Raw genomic sequence first — 19,087 nt, 5'->3', positions numbered from 1 at the left:
GTATATCGTAGATACATTAGCTCTTTCGGTACGGTGACACGCGTCATGAGCCCCACACAAAATCGAAGTTCCTTTCTTAAAAGAAATATGGTTAAAATGCTAAGCTTTCTCCTATGCTACCTTATTCGAAGTCCAATATCTGAACTGCTTCGACCGTGTTGGAATTGCGCAATTGGATAGAAGTCGCCTCCATAACGCGAGGTACCCAACCACGGGAAGCGTTGTTTTTTTAAAGACGATAGTCTTTCTTGGGCTACTTAAACCCAGAAATTTTGGTCTGTCTGTATGTCTGTCTGTCCGTCTGTCTGTCTGTGACTCGATTCAGCCACCCGGCCAAAGTAAACTGCTCATTGCGCAATAGTCTTATATACTCACAACCAAATGTAAACTTGTAAGCCCGGTTTATATGTTCATACTTGTCAACTTTGTTGAACAAAAACAAGACATTACGCAAATATAAGACACGAAATTAGTACACAAGGGATATGTACAGTGTTCCTTTATTAAAAAAAATCATGAATGCTTGGTTTGTCGATAAAAAATGATATTCTACATCTTCTGAAGAAAACCGCCGCCTCCTGGCGGCATATAAAAAATCACGCGGCAACAGCAACGAAAGGTTCCACTAGCTAGTTTCCACGCTCTGCTTGGAACGCACGTGGAGCACGGCCACGCGGTTCTATAAACCTTGTAGTCGGCCGCCTCCATTCACGCGCGTCTCCGCCGTACTGCAGCGCCGGAATTGAGGAACCCGGCCTGTAGCAGTGGAACGCGGTAAATTCAAATCGCCTTGCGCAAACCTTTAGTGTGTTTACCTTGGGATGAGCGCGACGGTACAGAAACAGCATAAAAGGTGAGCGGGAACACAAAGAAGGGGGGGGGGCATTTCCTTGGCAAATGTCTATAAAGACTATCGTCTTTTGACGACATTTGGGATGAAAGGAGCAGATACGCGGCCAATTTTTTTTTTTTTCTGTACGCGCTTGATATGCCGTCGTGGAAACCCGTTGTGTAAGTTGGGTTTCCTGCAGTGAGTTCTAGGCGTAACAATTTGGATATCATACTTTGACTTTGAACTTCGAAAAACTTGGCTTTCGACCAGATAAAGCTTCGAGTTTCATTGTCCTCATCATGACTTTCATCATCGTAAGAGAAAGTTGGCTTTCCTGCAGCGCGTTTTGGAAAAACGTCGCCATTAGTGAGGCGTAGAAAGCTTAGCTTAAAAAGGGCATATTAATATCAGCCGATTAAATAAATCAAATAGGGTTCCTTATTAAGTTCACTGAATTCTCGTTATAAAGGCGTCAGTTTATTCTAAACATCGCTTGATTAGAAGTGCTTCGTAATCCCCAAAGCAATGTACTAAGAGCAAACCACTACGGCTTTTAACGATGTATCGCTTATAACGAAGCCACTTTTATGTCCCTGGGTACTTTGGTCTAGAGAGGGTTTGCCGCACACAGCGAGCGCGAAGCTGGAAGGGGCCTTTAAGACAAATTCAGCTTTGCTTAGTTTGAAGGAACTAAGCTTCAGTAATCAGTCAACTCCATTCCAACTACGAAAGACAGTTTTAAAGTAAAAAAACTCAAAAGGTATTAGAAAACTTTCAAATTTCGCGCTACTCTGAGGTGTTATGGGCAGGGGTGACGTCATAAGGGCAGGCACTAAAAAACACAATTTCAATGGTTAACTGCACGTTATCATTCAAGTGATGCGATCAAATGGAACTGGAGGCCCCACTATAATCGTCCAGCCGTGTGTATTAGCGACAGGTTAGTGAAGCGACATCCAATCGTGGGAACCAGATTCTGTGACGTCATAGAAGAGGTACCGGAAAGTGACTAAGGAGTTTCCACTCCTTCACACGTTTTATTTAATGTCGCCATTATTTTTTTAAGTTTGCGAAAAAGATGGTATCACTGCTATTGTTATAAAGCAATCTTTCTAATGAACAGAACTTGTACTTTGTTTTCATGGCCCCTTTAATGAGTGAATGGTGTGGCTTAGATTCGAACAGTGAACAGTGGTTGTGGGCGACAAAAAGTAAGAGTAACGCCCTCGCCTCTCTCTCTCTCTCTCTCTGTCTGTGGGGAAGATTCCGGAGTGAGGTATAGCGGAAGCGCTACCACGGGAGTAACAGGGCAGAGAGAGAGAGAGAGAGAGTGAGAGAGAGAGAGAGAGAGAGAGAGAGAGAGAGAGAGAGAGAGAGAGAGAGAGAGAGAGAGAGAGAGAGAGAGAGAGAGAGGAGGGAAAGAGGGAGGGAGGGAGGGAGTAAACATTTATTTCACAGTCCATGTCCGGGTCCGCGCACCGTTGGGTTAAGATCACACGACCTCCCCCTGATGGTAAGCCGGTGATCAAGAAGGGTTGTCCACAACGAGGTCGTCTTGCGGCCCATGACCTCCTAGGTGGAAACGTGGTGGGGAAGTGAATGACGTTGCGGCGTGTGGGCTCTGGGGCAGGCCCAGTAAGTGTGGGTGAGCGTCGGTATGGAGCCGCACACTTGACAATACGGTCTGCTTGGAGTGAGTTGCATTGGACGCAAAGTGCAGTCGTCTTTGTAGGGGTTCTGCTTGTGCTTGCCTTAAAAGTATGGTGCATTTCCTCGGGAGACAATCAGATGGTCTGGGATATTCAGAGTGTCTGCATGTAGGCTCTTCGTTCCTGGTGGCGCTCTTTCCTGTCCTACGCCGGAAGAGGGGAGGTGAAAATTAAAGGATAGGAGGAAGCGAACTTCCGCTGGTTGCACTTTCCGGCGTGCGGGGCGTAGTGGTACTTTGCTTAGCAGGAAATGGTCCGGGGTGGGGCTATTACGCGCGTGTTCGTGATCAATGAGATATGAACAAGCCTGGGACTGTAGTCTACAATCGTGTAACTCGTGCACTTTAATTGGTCCAAATTGCCAGCCGCCGGCGTGAACAGTTATAGGAATTGTGAGCAGGAAGAGAGCCGGAATCCTCGTCTTCGTAGTAGTGGTAGTACTTGCTATTCCTGTATCGACGTAGTGGTAGCCTGGATAAAATAGCTACTAGTGGGAGCGGAGATTTGTAGCTACTGGAGCGTGCTTGCACTACTTGCACTACACTGAAGATGGTTAAAGCTAGAGGCAGCAAAAGAGGGAGGGGAACGCGCGGTATCGCGAGTGATGTGATCATCTCTATTATTGTTTTCTTGTTTAATTCTTACACTGCGGACGTGACAAGTTACTTGATTCTGCTCAAAAAAAAAATGAGAGAACATCATGTCGACTAGCTCTGCGAGCTAGTCGAAATAATTTAGGCTAGCACGTACTTTAGGACAGCGCAGTTTAGCGGGCTACGTCCCCCTAGTGGTCTGTCTGGTGTAATTCGTTTCTAGTTTCATTTTTAATGCTTGATACGTGGTATCTAACACCTTCGACGTGCCAGCACGCACGCACGTACGCACACACAAACACAAACACACTCACGCCCACATACACGCGCACACTTTCGCATAATCACAACCCACTGGAACTTCGGAGACTTTTCCACCCTTGTATGAGTTTCTTGGCCCGTCCTTGATCGCCTGCAACCAAACACATTGCGTGATTTATTCATCATGAGTCAGTGCTGAGGGCGCGTCTCCTAATGGCGAACACAGTCCTTCGCAGGCTACTCGCGGCACACCAGGGCCATTCCGTTGTCTTTCTCACACGTCGAGTGCGGCGCTTTTCCGTTGTCATCAACACCGGAGCTTTCGCTCTTTCGGCATTGTCTTACCACTCTATCTAAAGCCCTATTTCCGGCTGTACGCGCTTCCCGGAACAATAACTCGTCAGTGCTTACGGATGAGTCAACGCGAACTAAGAAAGCACTGTGTGACGTTTCCCTTCGACATCTCAAAAGGAGTTGTAATGGCGCGTCACTTGGTCTCGCCTCTTCGCTCACTCCCGTTTGTTACCCTATACAATGCGACAGATAAACAGCAGGCGAAAGGTACCTTAAAAATGATGCACCCCTTCATCTAACGACGGCGATGGTTTAACGCGAAGCTTTCTTGTGAGAGAATCCTTTGTTGAAAGCCTCGCTTAAAAAAACGAAAACCTAAAGCAGGCTTCACCTGTGAAAGCGGTTATTTGAGGCAAAGTATGCTTTACAGGTGGACGTTGGCTTTCCTGCAGTGAGTTTTGAGGTGGACTACAGACGCCATCAGTGAGACGTAGCAAGCTTCGCTTTAAGCTTCGACCGTGTCGGGATGGCGCATCGGATAAACGTCGGCTTCATAAAGCGATGGACCCAGGTTCGATTCCGACCACATGAGTCGTTTTTTTTCTTTCCCTTCACCCACGATCATCATCATAATTCGAGAAGGTTGGCTTTCCGGCTGTGAGTTTCGAGGTGGACTACAGACGCCATCAGTGAGACATAGACAGCTTCGCTTTAATAAAGAAATGGATGCATTTTTCTGTGTTCGTCACCGCAGATACGGTGGACGGTCACTGAAGTTGCAGTGCCCTCCCAACACTTTTAAGGTGACGTATAATATGACTACATCAGCTAACGCGGTAGGTAGAATATCTGTCGTGGCCGACAGGTGGCACGCAATATGCCTGACAGCTCACCAAATAAACAGTAAATTTCTAAGGCAAGGTTCTGTAAACAAATTAATTGAGCTGACAAAAAAATTGGGTAAATTTGGGTGCAGGTGGGATCCGAACCGGAGCCTACGTAATGCGATACGAGCCCGCATTACCAACTAAGGCGGTAAGTTTGGCGAGTTAGTTACTGACTAAGGAAATCATCGTACTAGCGAACACTAAACAGAGACAAAGGTAAACGAGGCGACGAAACACCCTCGTCACCTCTTTTACCTTTGTCTCTGTTTAGTGTTCGCTAGTACGATGATTTCCTTAGTCGCATTACCAACGCCATGATAACTCGTCGACTCTAGCAGAGGGGAGGTGGGGGTAGACCTTGTGAATGCAAATAAAATAAAATAAAATAAAATTGACAGTTGGGCTAGTGTGTTTTGATTCATCGTAAGTAGCGCTAGAGACGGGACACAGAAGAGGAGACACACACGACGGCCGTCGTGTGTGTCTCCTTTTCTGTGTCCCGTCTCTAGCGCTACTTACGATGAAACTTGTGAATGCGTTATGGCCACCGACTTGGATACGCGTTTTAGAGAGAGAGAGAGAGAGAATGCTCTTTAATGTGAACTGGCGAGGTCAGCCCTGCTAGGGACAAGGCTTGCTACACCAGATGGGGGGTGACTACGTTGATGCATATCAGACATCAGGGTTACAGTAGGAAGAAGACAAACATGAAGAGTTAAAAAAAATGAAAAAAAGGACAAGAAAAACAAGAGATTGCTGCCAACAGAGTCCGGACAAAAAAAATACAATTGAAAAGAAAAGCGTTAATGGAAACGCTCAAACAAAATGAAAAGTAAACGACGGGAAAAAAGTAACAACACCAACCCAAGAAAAATAAATAGATGAACGCCACAGTGCGAAAGAGAAGATATCGTGACACACTTACTTTGTCTCTGATCTAGAGAGATTTGAGCCATATTCTGAGCTCTATGAGTCATTTGACTGTGCTTCTTACAGAAACGCATACGATGTCACGCATTAGTCGCAATCTTCTCTGAAGACACGCGCGCGTGTAGACATCACAATTCCGTCACTTTGGCGGAGTGATACACTACGTAAGCTATTGCCGCTCTTAACCTGTACTCGGGTATAGAAAGGATCATATGCAGAAAAGTAAAATAATGCTTAATAACCTCGGGAGAGCACAGAGGTTTGAGATAGGTGGCGAGGCAGTGGAAGCGATATAAGCGAACATATCTACTTAGGCCAAGTTGTAACCCCGGATCCCAACCATAGGGCAGAGATAATTAGAAGGATAAGAATGGGGTGAATTGCATTCGGCAAGCATTCTCAGATAATGAATGGTAGTCTACCGTTGTCCCTGAAAAAGAAAGTGTATGACAGCTGCATCTTACCGGTACTCACCTACGGGGCAGAAACTTGGAGGCTCACTAAGAGGGTTCAGCTTAAATTGAGGACGACTCAGCGAGCAATGGAACGGAGGACGATAGGTGCAACATTAAGGGACAAGAAGAGAGCGGAATGGGTCAGAGCACAAATGCGTGCTAAGGACATATTATTAGAAATTAAGAAGAAGAAATGGGCGTGGGCAGGGCATGTAATGCGAAGGCAAGATAACCGTTGGTCATTAAGGGTAACAGAGTGCATCCGTAGGGAAGGCAAGCGTGGCAGGGGGCGGCAGAAAGCTGGATGGGCAGATGAGATCGAGAAGTTTGCGGGGATAAATTGGTCACAGTTAGCACAGGACTGGGGTAACTGGAGATCCATGGGAAAGGCCTTTGCCCTGCAGTGGGCGCAGATAGGCTGACGACGACGACGACGATGATGATAATGATGATGATTACGATGATGATAGAAAGGATCTCCTAATGGTCTACCGCAGTCCAGGGCATGTCATGACATCAATAAGGCCTAAAGAATGAGAGTCTGTACTTAGGTTGTCCAAACTGGCGCGCTCTATGTGCGCAGTAGACGGTGTGGTCACTTTCTCCTCCTCCTCTGGCGCAGCTTCGTGGAGGAGTTCGTGAGCGAACCGAACGACGGCGTAACGCTGCTGCTGGACCTGCTCAAGACGTACCGCCGGAGCACGGGCCCTGACAACGGCCGCTACGCGTCCACCAGGGCGCGACAGCAGCAGGCCAAGAAGGCACAGGTACGCACTATACGCCCCCTCAGCTACCAGAGGCTCCAGCTACGTCCCCTTTTGCGCATGCGGAGAACGGCCTGCCCGTGGGGAGAAGAATCCGGCGTGTGAATGACTTTGGTAGGATTGGATTGGATTGGAAACACTTTTATTGGGCGAGTGGTTACATCCTTAAACTAAGAATTCCTGCGAAAATAACGTTGTAATGCGAAAAAAAAAAAAAAAAACGGCTGCACCCTTTTAATTCTGCCACCTAGTTACAAAAATGCAGGATGCTGACTGGGGCCATAGGTCCAACACAGGTGAGTCAACTACCACTTTGGTTGCGAGCAAATATGTGCACGCGTATGTGGTGGTGTAAGGATTAGATACCGGTGGCGCACGTGGTGTGGTATACAACATATGGTGTGTGCGCCATTCTGCCTGAAATATATATGTGTAAATACATATGCAAATATGCAAGACTGCCCAATGAGCTACTTCGCTTGTATACACCATGAAAACAGTGGGGGGGGGGGGGGGGGGGAGAGAGTCCCTTTTGCAATAGGGTTGTTGAACCATACTTGTATCTCCTAGAGGCACACCAGTTGTGTAAAATCCGGCGTAAAGACCTGCGCGCCCACTATACTTGAATACGAGTAATGCCCCCATTTACGAACATTTACCAGAAAGTTAATAAGGGCCGTATGATAACTTTTTTTGAGATATGCTGCCTCTGAAACGTCGACGGCGATAATGGTGGCCCGCCTTTTACGTCAGCCTTCCAAGACAGGGTAGACAGAATACAAGGACGACCTCCTCTTCCTTTCAGAGGCCAGAGTCATTTCAGTCGACGGCACAGATGCAATAGCAACAAGTATTTTATGAAATAAACTGGTACTTCCAATAATTTCACTATGACTTATTGTCGCAGTCTGTTAGAATAGGGCACGACATAATTGACCTGCAATGTTCATTTGTGTTAGGAAGGACTTTACGGAAGTTGTCTCAACCTCTGTGGCCCGTGTGAAGTCAACCCGCATTTTCGTCAATGATATAACGCGAGTCGACACCTATTGCGTCTGTCAACGCAACGGTTTTTTTTTTTTTGAGCCACTTCTAAACATAGCATTACTTCACAATCGCGACAGCGGCCTCAAAGCCGTAAGCACAAAGAAAGGTACGAAAGACAGAGCGAAGTTGTGACTGATTTAGTCCCCACCTATGTCTCCTAACCGCGTCGAGTGATGCCGTAACGAACCTCCCGAGCGGCGCGTACTAGCGCAATGGAATTACGCTTAAGAACGAGGTCAAAGGTCGTCACGGGTCAGGAAACCTCCGTCGCGGAATCAGACTCACAACGCCTGCGCCGCACGCGCATTAAGCACAAGCGTGAGTCAACGAGAAGAAAAAGCTCGCGACGAGACGAGTCCCATGCCAGCTGGACCAGCCCGTTGTCCCACACGCGTGTGCATGCCCCTAGATTCCTCGTTTAGACCACCGTGCGCGAATTCCCGCCGACACTGGCGGCGCGCATATTACGTCTTCCGCCGCCTCCCAACAAACACAGATGTGAACGAGCGCTATTTCTGCACACGGCTCTTTTCTACTTCGTTCTTTTTTGTCTCCCCAGTGTCTTCTGAGAACCTCTTTAACGTCCCTCACGCGCAGCCGTCCCGCATGCACACCTCTTCTCGTCCTCAGCTCCAAAGAGTCGTTGCGGTCAACTTTTTTGTTCCCACACGCGTCTCAACTCTTCCTCGTTTCGTTTGCTCGTTCTTGTTTCTCCGTCGTGGACAGCGGGCGTGTAATGGCATGGGAGACGCTTAAATCGGCACCTACAGCTAGCAGACTACGAGCCCCGTTTCGGCGTGTTCGTAACGAGCCCTAAGCGTGGGACAGCCCTTAGGTCCTAACAATGCCGCGCTCCGCCATGCAACAGGACCGTGCCGGTACGTAACGGTTCTTCTCCAGTATTTCTGCGCGGCCCGGCTGATGGGGCTAGAGGTGGACATACTCATGCGCAATAAAATGTAGTCCCATAGTACCATAGTCTATCAGAGCTTCCGTAGGCGTTTACTACACATTATTCTGGTTGCCTGCTAGCTCCGCAGTATCATTTTCTTTGATGTCATTTATGATGACCTAAAACTTCGAGGGAAAAAGAATATGCATGCCAGAGCACTTAAATGCATACGCTGAACTGCTTTTCTTGTTTGTTGGTGATTCGAGTATTGCGATCATTATTCCAATGGTATTGTTCATTCTTTCGGTGGTCTCCACGTGCAGCACAGAAACGGTTTTTCAGAGCTTTTCTGTTAAATCGTATACATATATATATATATATAATACTAAGGATAGTCCTAATAGGCGTAATGTTAGCAACGAGCCATGGTTTACCAGGAAATAATGTTACTTCCATGAGAACGTAGTTTAGTGGGAAACAGGATAGCTTTTTTGTAGTTGGTGACAATTCACAAGACTCTGAATTATAGCCGTCCTACGTATATGCGTGGACAGGGCCAGATACCGGCACGGCCTGACTGGGCTGTGCAAAAGCAAGGAAAGGGACCTTCATTTGGGCTGATTACGACATAACTTGAAATTTTGCGAGGTTTTCTACGAAGCTTTTCTCGATGTAGCCGCATTTAACGATGTCTAAAGCTAGTCGACGGACATTTTGTTATGACGCGCAGAGGACCACCCAAAGTCGTGGCGTCCCCCAAGGTGGAGTGCTGGGCCCGACAGTTTTGATCGAACACTCGAGGGTTGGGTGTGGTCTACGGTTGGTTGGGAGTGATCTATAGCTGCATGACAAAAAGAGTAAGAGATGTGCCATCACGCTGACATTCGGCTCTGTTCTTCAGGGGTCATGCGTTGGAAGCTGCGTATACAGCGTTTTAAAAAGAGGCCAATGTGACGTACTCGTACTACACTTGTAGTCACGTCTTGGATGAGGTCCCATATGTAATCAGTGCGCAGCCTCAATTCCGTGATATAATCGGCTCTGACAGACACATCTTGCAGGAAAACATCTTGCATAAAAAAAACGCGAATTACCCTCGAGTGCAAGGTTTGGGTGCCGAGAGATTTGGTAGGCAATACGTTACGCCGATAACAACGCATATTTTCGCGTACTTATCGTCATAATCGTTTCACGGAGCGCTCACGCACTCCTTCAAAGTTGAGCTATTTTTCAGATTTTTTATTTTTCTCACTGAAAAAGGCGTTGGTTGCAATATTTTCGGCGACGTTGTAAAGAGCATTTGCTTCGTTTTGCAGCCCACTAGCTTTTCTGTGATATGTACTGCATGCCGTAAGATCTCCCAACAGTGCAGGTTGGCGTATACGTGTCTTGGTTTGCCGGCGCCGTGCGGTTACAGAGGCTACTATTTGTGTTACTCGTGACCAGAAATGTGCCTCTCATATGGATACGAAGTCACAGGACCGAACGGTAAGGTCCACGTAGGCGGACCTATCTCAAAACAACTCACCTCAGGTGAACTCACCCCAAATGTTTCGCGATGAACTTTCAGGGCACCATTGTTATTGCGTATTGTTCAACTTACTAGGAGTTCGTTAAATTTACAACGTTATGTGAAAAGCTTCTGATGTCTGGCGTGATTCACTACCAGTCATTAGTCTGTACATGAAGAATCTTATGCCCTGTGCGATGTCTAAACGAATGGTTTGGTCTGGTCGGAGGGATGTCTTTCAGTGTCCGTTGTCCATTTTTAGACGAGTCACCTCAGTATCGTACCTTCGTTGACGTCTAGAGAAGACGGGTTTCTCAATGTCGGCGTTTGGAGGAGGGGCCCCGTACCACGTATTAATAGACAGGCGGTCCTGCGTTCTGCCGGGAGCGCCGGCAATCGCTGCGTCCTACAGCATCACAAAACCATCTCCAGCTGATCACTTTGAGCCAGATTTATGTAGTGCGCTTCAATAACTGGAGGACCATGTGCAAGATGCCTCGCCTAGTGGTCCAGCGTCCGTTGGGGAAAAGAGCTTCTTCCAAAAAGGAATGCCGTGCGGCTCTCCTGTGGCAATTTATTTATTTTGATAGTTCACAAAAATGTATGGTGTCATCTGGTGCACCACACGTTGGAAACAGGGGCGATGAGTCATTCTTCAGCTTGTTATGCCACGCCGAACTCCGCGCTAAATTCGCCAGGATACAGTACAGCAATGACGCCTTTGTCCTATTCATTCCTGCGGTAACGTGTGGCTGGAAACGGGGGACCCAAAGGGACCTGAAATGTACGGGGACGGTCTTCTTTAGCAATAATTTACCCCTCTCGTAGTTATATCCACGTTCAAGAGAAATTTCAAGAGAAATTGCAGAAGTAATGCGTACGTAATTCTCGCATTGCCAACGCAACCCGACATATGCGCATTTGGGGTCGAACAAGAGATTGCACAAATAGTCACCAAAAAATTCCTCTTTAGTTTTACATACAGTTAAATCACACCATTAGCGTCGACGTTAAATCTGGAATACGTAAAAGCACCTCTTCACCCGATTAGTGTTGATGTTCTTAGCCTCTTAAAAGGGACCCTGCAACCCTTTTACCAACTTCTTAAAAAATCTTAAAAGCTTGCAGAACGTAGTTAAGCCACGCACGTAGTACCTAGATTAGGGGGTCGCAAAGTATCTCAGTCAAAAATTGCTATTCCACGCCCATGAGATAACTTAAAAACTCGCTCAAAAGATTTTTCTCTTTCCCGGTCTTGGCGTTCTTCGACAGCTGGAATTGCGTCATTACAGTGGTGTAGCGGCTATTGGCCGGTATTCCTTCAATTGCAGAAATGAACGCATTCGATACGTACTTTTAAAAAAGAAAGCCACAAAAGCAAAGCAAAAACGGAGGGCGTATCTGCTGCGACGAGCAAATCACGAAGTGCCGCTCCGTTCCGGCAATCACTATATCTTTCGCAGTGCTTCCAGACATGAAGGAAAGAGTGAAACTGTTCATGGGAAGTGTCGCAGATTCCTTTTACGTTGATTGCTGCGATCAGAAGTGAGGCTTCAGTCGCAGCAAAAACTACGCTGCCCTTCTGCCTTCACTTTCCTCTTTCACTTCGGCTCGCTTGCGATGCTGCATGGAACAATACCGATGTCGAGGAACTCCTCGGTAGATCATACGACACGAACAGTTGGCGCTGCAAGACGGGGAACAATAAACCAAACGCCAACAAGGCCCGTGGGAATCGCTGTCAGATGTAACCTTTTTCTCCTAGGGCCCCAAGACACGTCGTGTGGCGGCAACGATGTTGTTGCTCCAGGCTCATTGTTCTCCCGTGCAAACGCGCTTCGTCTTCGTGGACATTCGCGACGCCTGTTTCACATCGCCAGCAGACGACGCTGTGTGTGTCCAGCGGCCGCCGCGTTTTCCCGCCTTTTTTTGTGCTTCATCGTCTGCAAACTGGGGCGCCCCGGCGCCATATTGAAAAGCTGGCTAGCGCGCGTGCGCGATGAGTGACACGTGCGTACGGGATCTGCGGCGTGAATAGAGCACGGCGAATGTCGGTCATCCATCTCGGAGTGTATAACAGTGCGCTCGCGTTGCGTGAGCACGGCCCATCGAGAAAGGCGAGGAAAGGGTCACTTCACGTTTCACGCTCTTAGGCTGCACGAGGCTTGAGCGAAGTCGTGCCCGCTTTCCGCTGATGCCACACGCTCTATTCTTATTATTGGGTTAGCTTGCACTGCGAGCTACGAAGCGGAGATAATAACGCGGATGGTCTGTAACAAGTTGTTCCTGCTCTACCGGCGTGCAGGCTAGAACGTCTCTGCATTCGCCGCGCTGCTTACAAAAGCCGGGCGAATGACACGGTGGGACGCAGACGCGGGGAGATGATCTCATCTGATTGCACCTCAAATCAGTTGTTTCAGCCTCGCCTCAATTTCCGCGTTGAGGCTGGGGATCGTTCAAGCGCATCAAGATTGACACCCTATGACCTGAACCTTTCCTCAACTTCGACGTTATACCTTAGTCTCAAGCGCGTAAGTGTTGCAAGCTGGGCGGGTTTTAAGGGCATTCTTGAGTGGACCGAGCGCCACAGATACGAAGACATCGGGATGAACACTCAGGAACGACAGACATAAAAAACGACACCGAGGGACAACATACATAGTGAACGTTCATGCTTGAAAATCAGCGCGGAAAAAACACAGCACAAAAAAGGACGGGAAGTAGACAGGACAGCGCTGCAGCGATCATGAACGTTCACCAGCTCGCGTAAATCCCAGCCCTCTTGAGGCATAGTGAAGGGCACTCAGGGGCAACCACTGACTATCCCTGCGTGTTCTTCAATTTGATTCCTGTGGCGCTTATTCAACTCACGAGTGTCGAGCGCATAAATCAGTTCCTTTAACTCCTCTCAGGTTTATCAAGCTAGCTTGCGTCGAAGCCCTGGTGAACTTCGTGCACGTGAAAAATCCACCCGCCTGCTTAGCCTGAAATGACAACATTTACCGGAGGCTTGTATAACTACGAAAATCTAGGGACAAGATTTTTTATGAACCACGTTAAGATTTCTAAAGGGTTTCACAAGATGTTCCTCTCGAAAATCGAACGGGAACATCTTGGCATTAAGAGCTAATTAGAATAATCGAGGGCGAATATTGCAAACCCGGCCGCGCAAAGCATTTGTTTTCAAAGTGTGTCGGACTTCTCTAAGCGCAATAGATGTCACAAAGTGGAAGACCTCATAAAAGAACGCAACTGCATGTATCTTCGGTCTTCCTTTCAGCTTGGCGCGAAACTGAACGTCATTCACCTTTAAACCTACCTTCTTAGGCTGAAGCAGATTTATTTATTTACTTTTTTTATTTATTTACACGTAGTTCGGTGAAAATGGGTTATAACAAGAATTTCTTTGTACATAAGATGAGAACAAGATGGTTTTCCGCTCAAATCAACAGTGGCAAATGAAATGCGTTAAACTCAGTCTAAATAATAATACCTACCGCATCACTCGGTAGCCATCCGAGCCCGGCGTTACTTAATTTTATTAGGCCAGCTTAAGGCCCATATCGAGGTTGAAGTTGACCTCAATAGGTTGCGTACCTCTTCATGGATGTAGGCCGATACAACAATCTGCTAAAACACCGTTTCGGGCTAAGGCAGTTCGTGGCTGTGTTCAAGGTGCAGATTAGACGTAATATCGCACCACAGACTCTTCTCTGATGCACATACTTCGCGCGGCTCTGTTAAACCTGCTGCTTCGATTCGCCCGTCGCTCTTTTCGTCGTTACCATACCGACGGGGAACAGCTTGCGTTCTTCGGTTGAACCAGGTCGCTGAATAAAGAAGACCTTCCTTTAGCAGTGGCATCCCTCTCATCACTGGTCCTCTGCGCGAGAAGAAACGGGGGGTGCCGAAATGGCCGTATACTTACTTGTCTTACACTCTCCCCCACTCCTTTCCTCGAAGAGAGAGGGAGGGGAGGCGATGATCGCGGGCTTTGATAAGCTCTCATGCGTGCCGTGTGAAAGTGGCCCCTTTCTCATCAAACATGGCGGCCGAGGCTGGTCGTTTCCTGTGATGGCAGGACCGAGATACCGGTCGTGTCGCCATTAGGCCGAGTGGATGTTCGCCGTGGATGCTCTCCCGCCTCTGTGACGTTGCAACAGCGACCCGCTTCGAAGGGTGCGGGTATCAAACGGCCACGCCGTCATCCGCGCCTCTTGATTGGCTGTACGAGCCCCGTTTCGGCCTCCGTGTGGTGGCTTTACCGCTTAAGTTTTGTTTATACACTTTAGCATTCACACAAACGGAACAGACTTTTGTATGCAGGGATGATTCGAAAGACACCAAAGCAACTCGATTACCTGACTCAGCGGAAATTGCGGCCCTTACAAAGCTCCGGCCCAAAGCTTTTTTAGGCTGAAAACTGCGTATGAAAGCGATTTATTTGCTTTGAAATTCAACATATAAGTGGGACATACCCACCTTTCTCGCTCAAAATTAGAACCTCTCGGGAACCTAGCAAAACCACTGTAGGAAATTGATATTTGGCATAAAGCTAGAAGCCAACGTGAAGATTAAAACGATAAAAGAATATTTCAGGTTTTGACTATTTGTTTGTGTAATTCGCTGTCAAATCTAACTCCTCATGCATTTCTATGGGATAGTTCCCATGGCTCAGGAACCCAGTCGCGCAACGTGCGCGACTTGAAACTGTGCACCAAACAAGTATTCACCCCAAATATTAGCTGTGCAAAAGAACTTTTCATTTCGCTGAAACATTGCAGAGTAATCACTGTTGAAAGGACTGCCATGAGCGGGAAAGCTGCACATGAATTTCCTTCACTTTATGCAAGTTTTATTCTTTTTTGTTCTGACAATTCTCAGAATACGGGAAAAAACCAGAAAGTTGGGTTATGCAGTGGAAGTCCGGGAGAATTCTTTGCGCTCAAGCATGCGCGTGATGCATGCTGGGATTGCCGGACCCGGTGCATACCAGTGCTGAACTCAGTCCCGCTTGCGTCAGGTTCCAGCACCTTGCTCGGGTTGCCCCCAAAAGGGACCGACCATTGAGCCAATCCCCTGCAAAAGTTTGCGCCATGAGATGGCTGCCAGTACGCGCAACCAACGTGTGCAAAAGCAAACCGATGAGCGCTAGTCACAGAACATGACCGGAGATGGAGCTTTCGCACTGCTTGGCGTGATCTACCATCACGTAACTCGTCAGACGTGCAGCCATCTGTGCATGCTTGCATTGATGGCATGCCAGGCAACGCCCTTTCTACAGAAGCCAGAGGGCCGCAGATTGAAACCTGGAAGTGGATAGAAGAATACATCTAACGTATTTTTCCAGCTGTGCCTCAAGGCGAAACCGACCCATCATACCTTACGCGTACAAATTAGGTCGATGTTTTTTTAAAAGTGAAATCCAGTGTGGTTTGATCATGATGATGATGATAGTGTTTGTGTTCACAATATGACGAAGGATTTCCCATGGGCTTTCCAATCCCTCCTATTCCCAGTTTTCGGGTTTTCCTATTCCGAGTTTTCCGAGCGGATTTTCTCCGAATTTTCCTAATTGATCCCCCAATTGAGCTTTGTCTAGCCCTAGTTGTTTCTGAGCGCATACATTCTATCTCTAGGAATAGCTAGTTTCTCTTCTATCCCCCTGAAACCTTCTTCGATTTTTAATATTTCTTCAATCGTTTGCCATGTTGTGTGCACGAATGTCAGCAGTGTTATTTTTGTTAAACTAGTTTAGCACGAACGCTATTTCTTTCTATGCGTTCATTCGCATCGATGATGTCATGTGTGGACGTTTTTCGGTGGGACTCTTTGTTTCCTTAGACCGTTTGCAATTTTAGTTTTTGAGCCGTCTGCTGCTTACATACCCTGCTAATCGTATTATTGCAATGTTAGATGCACGTTTAAGCTGTCTTCATGCTCGCTCAAGGATGCAGATTAATCCTGAGGCAGAACTCTGACCCCTTTCTTAGTTGTTTTCACTGAATGTAGGTTAGGTTTTCTGTTTTGTTTTCTGTTTATTATCACGTTATGTTGAAGTTTTTTATACGATCTTACACTGTGCGTGTCGTTGTAATGTGTTTCTGAAAAAGTGTGTTGGTGCGGGCTTGTTGGTACATAACTGAATATCGAAAAACAGCGCTAAAACGGGACAAAGAACGTGACAAGACTGGGCGCTGACTAACAACAACGAGTTTTATTTCGCCGTGGCGGAATATATACCCTCGGAAAACACGAAAAGAAGAGAAAGGGAGACAAACAATCAACTGATATACAAGGCGCATGTGCGAAAATAACATTCATTGATCAAGGCATCTATGTTGTTTTTCTAACAATTCATTGGATGCCTTACTGACAGACGAATCACCCCGTTTGTGGATGACATGTGCTTCGTAGATTTCTCTGGCACTTTTTCCTTTATACTTTCTTAGCACACGTGTCTGCTCGAAAAGAGGAGTACATTTATGATCTGCACAACGTACGTGGCGGCCACTGATATCACACGAAATTTGAATCTTGAAGAACAAACATTCTGCGCTCAAAACTCGGCTAGTCTGCCGTAACGGCACACTGGTAGCGCCGCATACTCTTAACAATAGCAGACGATTTTAGCAGGAGACACCGATAATCCCGAACGGTGAGCCACCGAACTACGAAACCGTGCCATATGACGCGCAGCGCGGCAGCCTTTCGCTGCCACCATTCAAGTTCTCAGAACCAATTGCTCTTGCATTGGCATGCCGAGAAAGGAAGATTGAGATGGTCTCCAGAGATACGTGGCACTAAGCGCCGGCCGTCTTGCGCGCACCGTTTATAACGCTGCCGCGAGACGGGAGACTCCGCAAAGTGGTCGCGAGCTCTCAAACCGCTTTGTGGCAGCGCTGAGTGCTGTAAGCCACAGCCTCTGCTGTAAAAAGCAAAGAAATAGCGATTGCAGGAAAGCGCGGAGCAAACGCGCGGACCGCGGCGTCAAAGGGAAAATGTCTGAAAGGATCAAGTGCGTAGCCGCGTTCTTTATTATGCGTCGCAACAAGAGAACTGCTTCTTCTGCCGGCAACCGATTCATTCATTCTTCTCCAGTGGCTGCTTTGAATGGAACAACTGATAAGACGGCTGCCGAAAAAGGCGTGAAACCGAAACTGTCCCACTGCGAAGGACACAAAGCAAATGGTTTCTGAGCAGTATGCGCGGGCTGTTATGTTTGCTAGCTTACTGTGTCAATGGCGTGTGCGTATGACTGCGCTGCAGTGTGCGACGCACTAGAGGCGCGCGCTTTTGCGAATCGTGGAGATTGGAATCTTCTCATTTTGAGAGCCGTTTACTTTCTTTTGTGTATGCGCGCGTGTGCAAGATAAAGCTTTCGTAAACCGTTGTTGGCCCAGATTGCTGGCAGAGACTGCTTTCACCATCTTAACGCACTTCTCCTTTCTGACTTCGTTATCTCTCTTTTCTTCTTTTTGTTTTGGCGACAATGAATACCGTAACGTTGTAAGAAAAGGCACGTGTAACTTTGGGCCCGGTTTGCGCGCGTCCAGATGTCATTGTAACTATAGGTTGAGGCGAAAACAATACCCAAATGGGTTGTCGTACGTGTGGGTGGAAAGGAAAGCCTAAGTTCACTCACCTTTTTGCCGTCGGCGTTACCAGATGGCGCTGTGCTCACTCAGCCTTACTGAGGGTCTCTTTACGGATGACGTCTCCTGTTATTCAAATCCATCTCAAAAGCATGTCTTCGTGTGGACCCCCCAGTGCACCTAAACTCCGCTTAAAATGTTTCATCCGATATTCGTCAACGTAAATATCAGATTTTTCCATTCTAAGTGCTAAAATTTGGGCTCATAGCTGAAACGCGTCAATAGCACCGTGTGAGGTCAGACACGGGATGCTGTCATGAGCACACACTGTCGATGTTTCCGTATAACGCGAAAAGTCAGGAAAATAAGCATGATCACAAAGGCTTTACGTCGATTTTTGTACATCATAAGAAAAGCCACATTCACTTAACTACTACAATTACGTCCATCTATAGCGATTAGCTAGGGGAGGGGGGCAAATGCGGCTTTATTATCGAACCACTGCCCGCCTTCAGGGTTTATTGCATTTTTGAGATTTTTCTGAGACTGGGTGATACCCGCGAGGATCTGGTAGAACCGTTTTACAAAGGTGATGTTTTCCATCCAGCAACCTTTTCTTTTCAATTAAAACTTACAAAGATAATTTTGCAGAAATCGTCTACCTTGTTGCGTAGAAAGCCGTGAAATGTTGATGCTTATGGATTAGTTGGCTCTTTTAACCCGGCGAAACTTCCAGAAACCACTTCTCGAGCATGACATTTTACGGAAAGCAAGGTTTTTGCATTGAGTTCTGACTACGTGAAGCAACTTTGAAGAGCGCTCAAGAACTTTCGAGCGGCTTTGCTGCTAATGAAGGAGCCCGTCGAATGTGCTCGAAACTCACGTTTGCAAGCTACGAAATTGTCTCAGAGTGCATGTTAAATATCCTACTACTTCCAGGGTTCCTATGTGACTTTGCACATCGATTCCAGAAACGGTTGACGCTTGGCTACAGTGAACTAGAATATTGGCTGCATCTCACGCCATCTGCCGGCAGTTGCCGTTCGCGCCGGGCTTTGAATATTGACACTACTCATAGGCGGCGCCACAACTCCGGTAGGAACTCGAGAAAGCGAGAATTTGGGAGCTATCTTTATTTAATATTTGTTTTAAATTACTAACGTTTATGTGCGCAGTACCAATTAAATTCTGGCTAAAAGGGTTCATGTCGTGTGTGACTAATGTTGCAGTCATTGTACATTGTAGAGTCATTGTACATGTACAACGTAGATTGTGCATTGCAGTCATTTTACATTGTACATTGTAATAAGCCACAAAC

General features: G+C 47.2%; 1 protein-coding gene across 1 annotated transcript in view; it reads left to right on the top strand.

The window, feature by feature from the left end:
* Nucleotides 1-19,087, top strand: part of Mwh (multiple wing hairs) — a 178,683-nt gene that overhangs the window by 137,771 nt on the left and 21,825 nt on the right. The window contains exon 4 of the mRNA XM_077670208.1: nucleotides 6,584-6,728. Coding sequence (XP_077526334.1) covers nucleotides 6,584-6,728 — 145 coding nt within the window. The remainder of the gene's footprint in view (nucleotides 1-6,583; nucleotides 6,729-19,087) is intronic.

The sequence above is a fragment of the Haemaphysalis longicornis genome, unplaced genomic scaffold, assembly GCF_048455015.1.
Source record: "Haemaphysalis longicornis isolate Haplotype H1 unplaced genomic scaffold, Haemaphysalis longicornis Haplotype H1 scaffold_5, whole genome shotgun sequence".
Classification (NCBI taxonomy): Eukaryota; Metazoa; Arthropoda; class Arachnida; order Ixodida; family Ixodidae; genus Haemaphysalis; species Haemaphysalis longicornis.
Note: the sequence above shows the minus strand (reverse complement) of the source record. Positions and strands in the feature narration are given on the sequence as shown.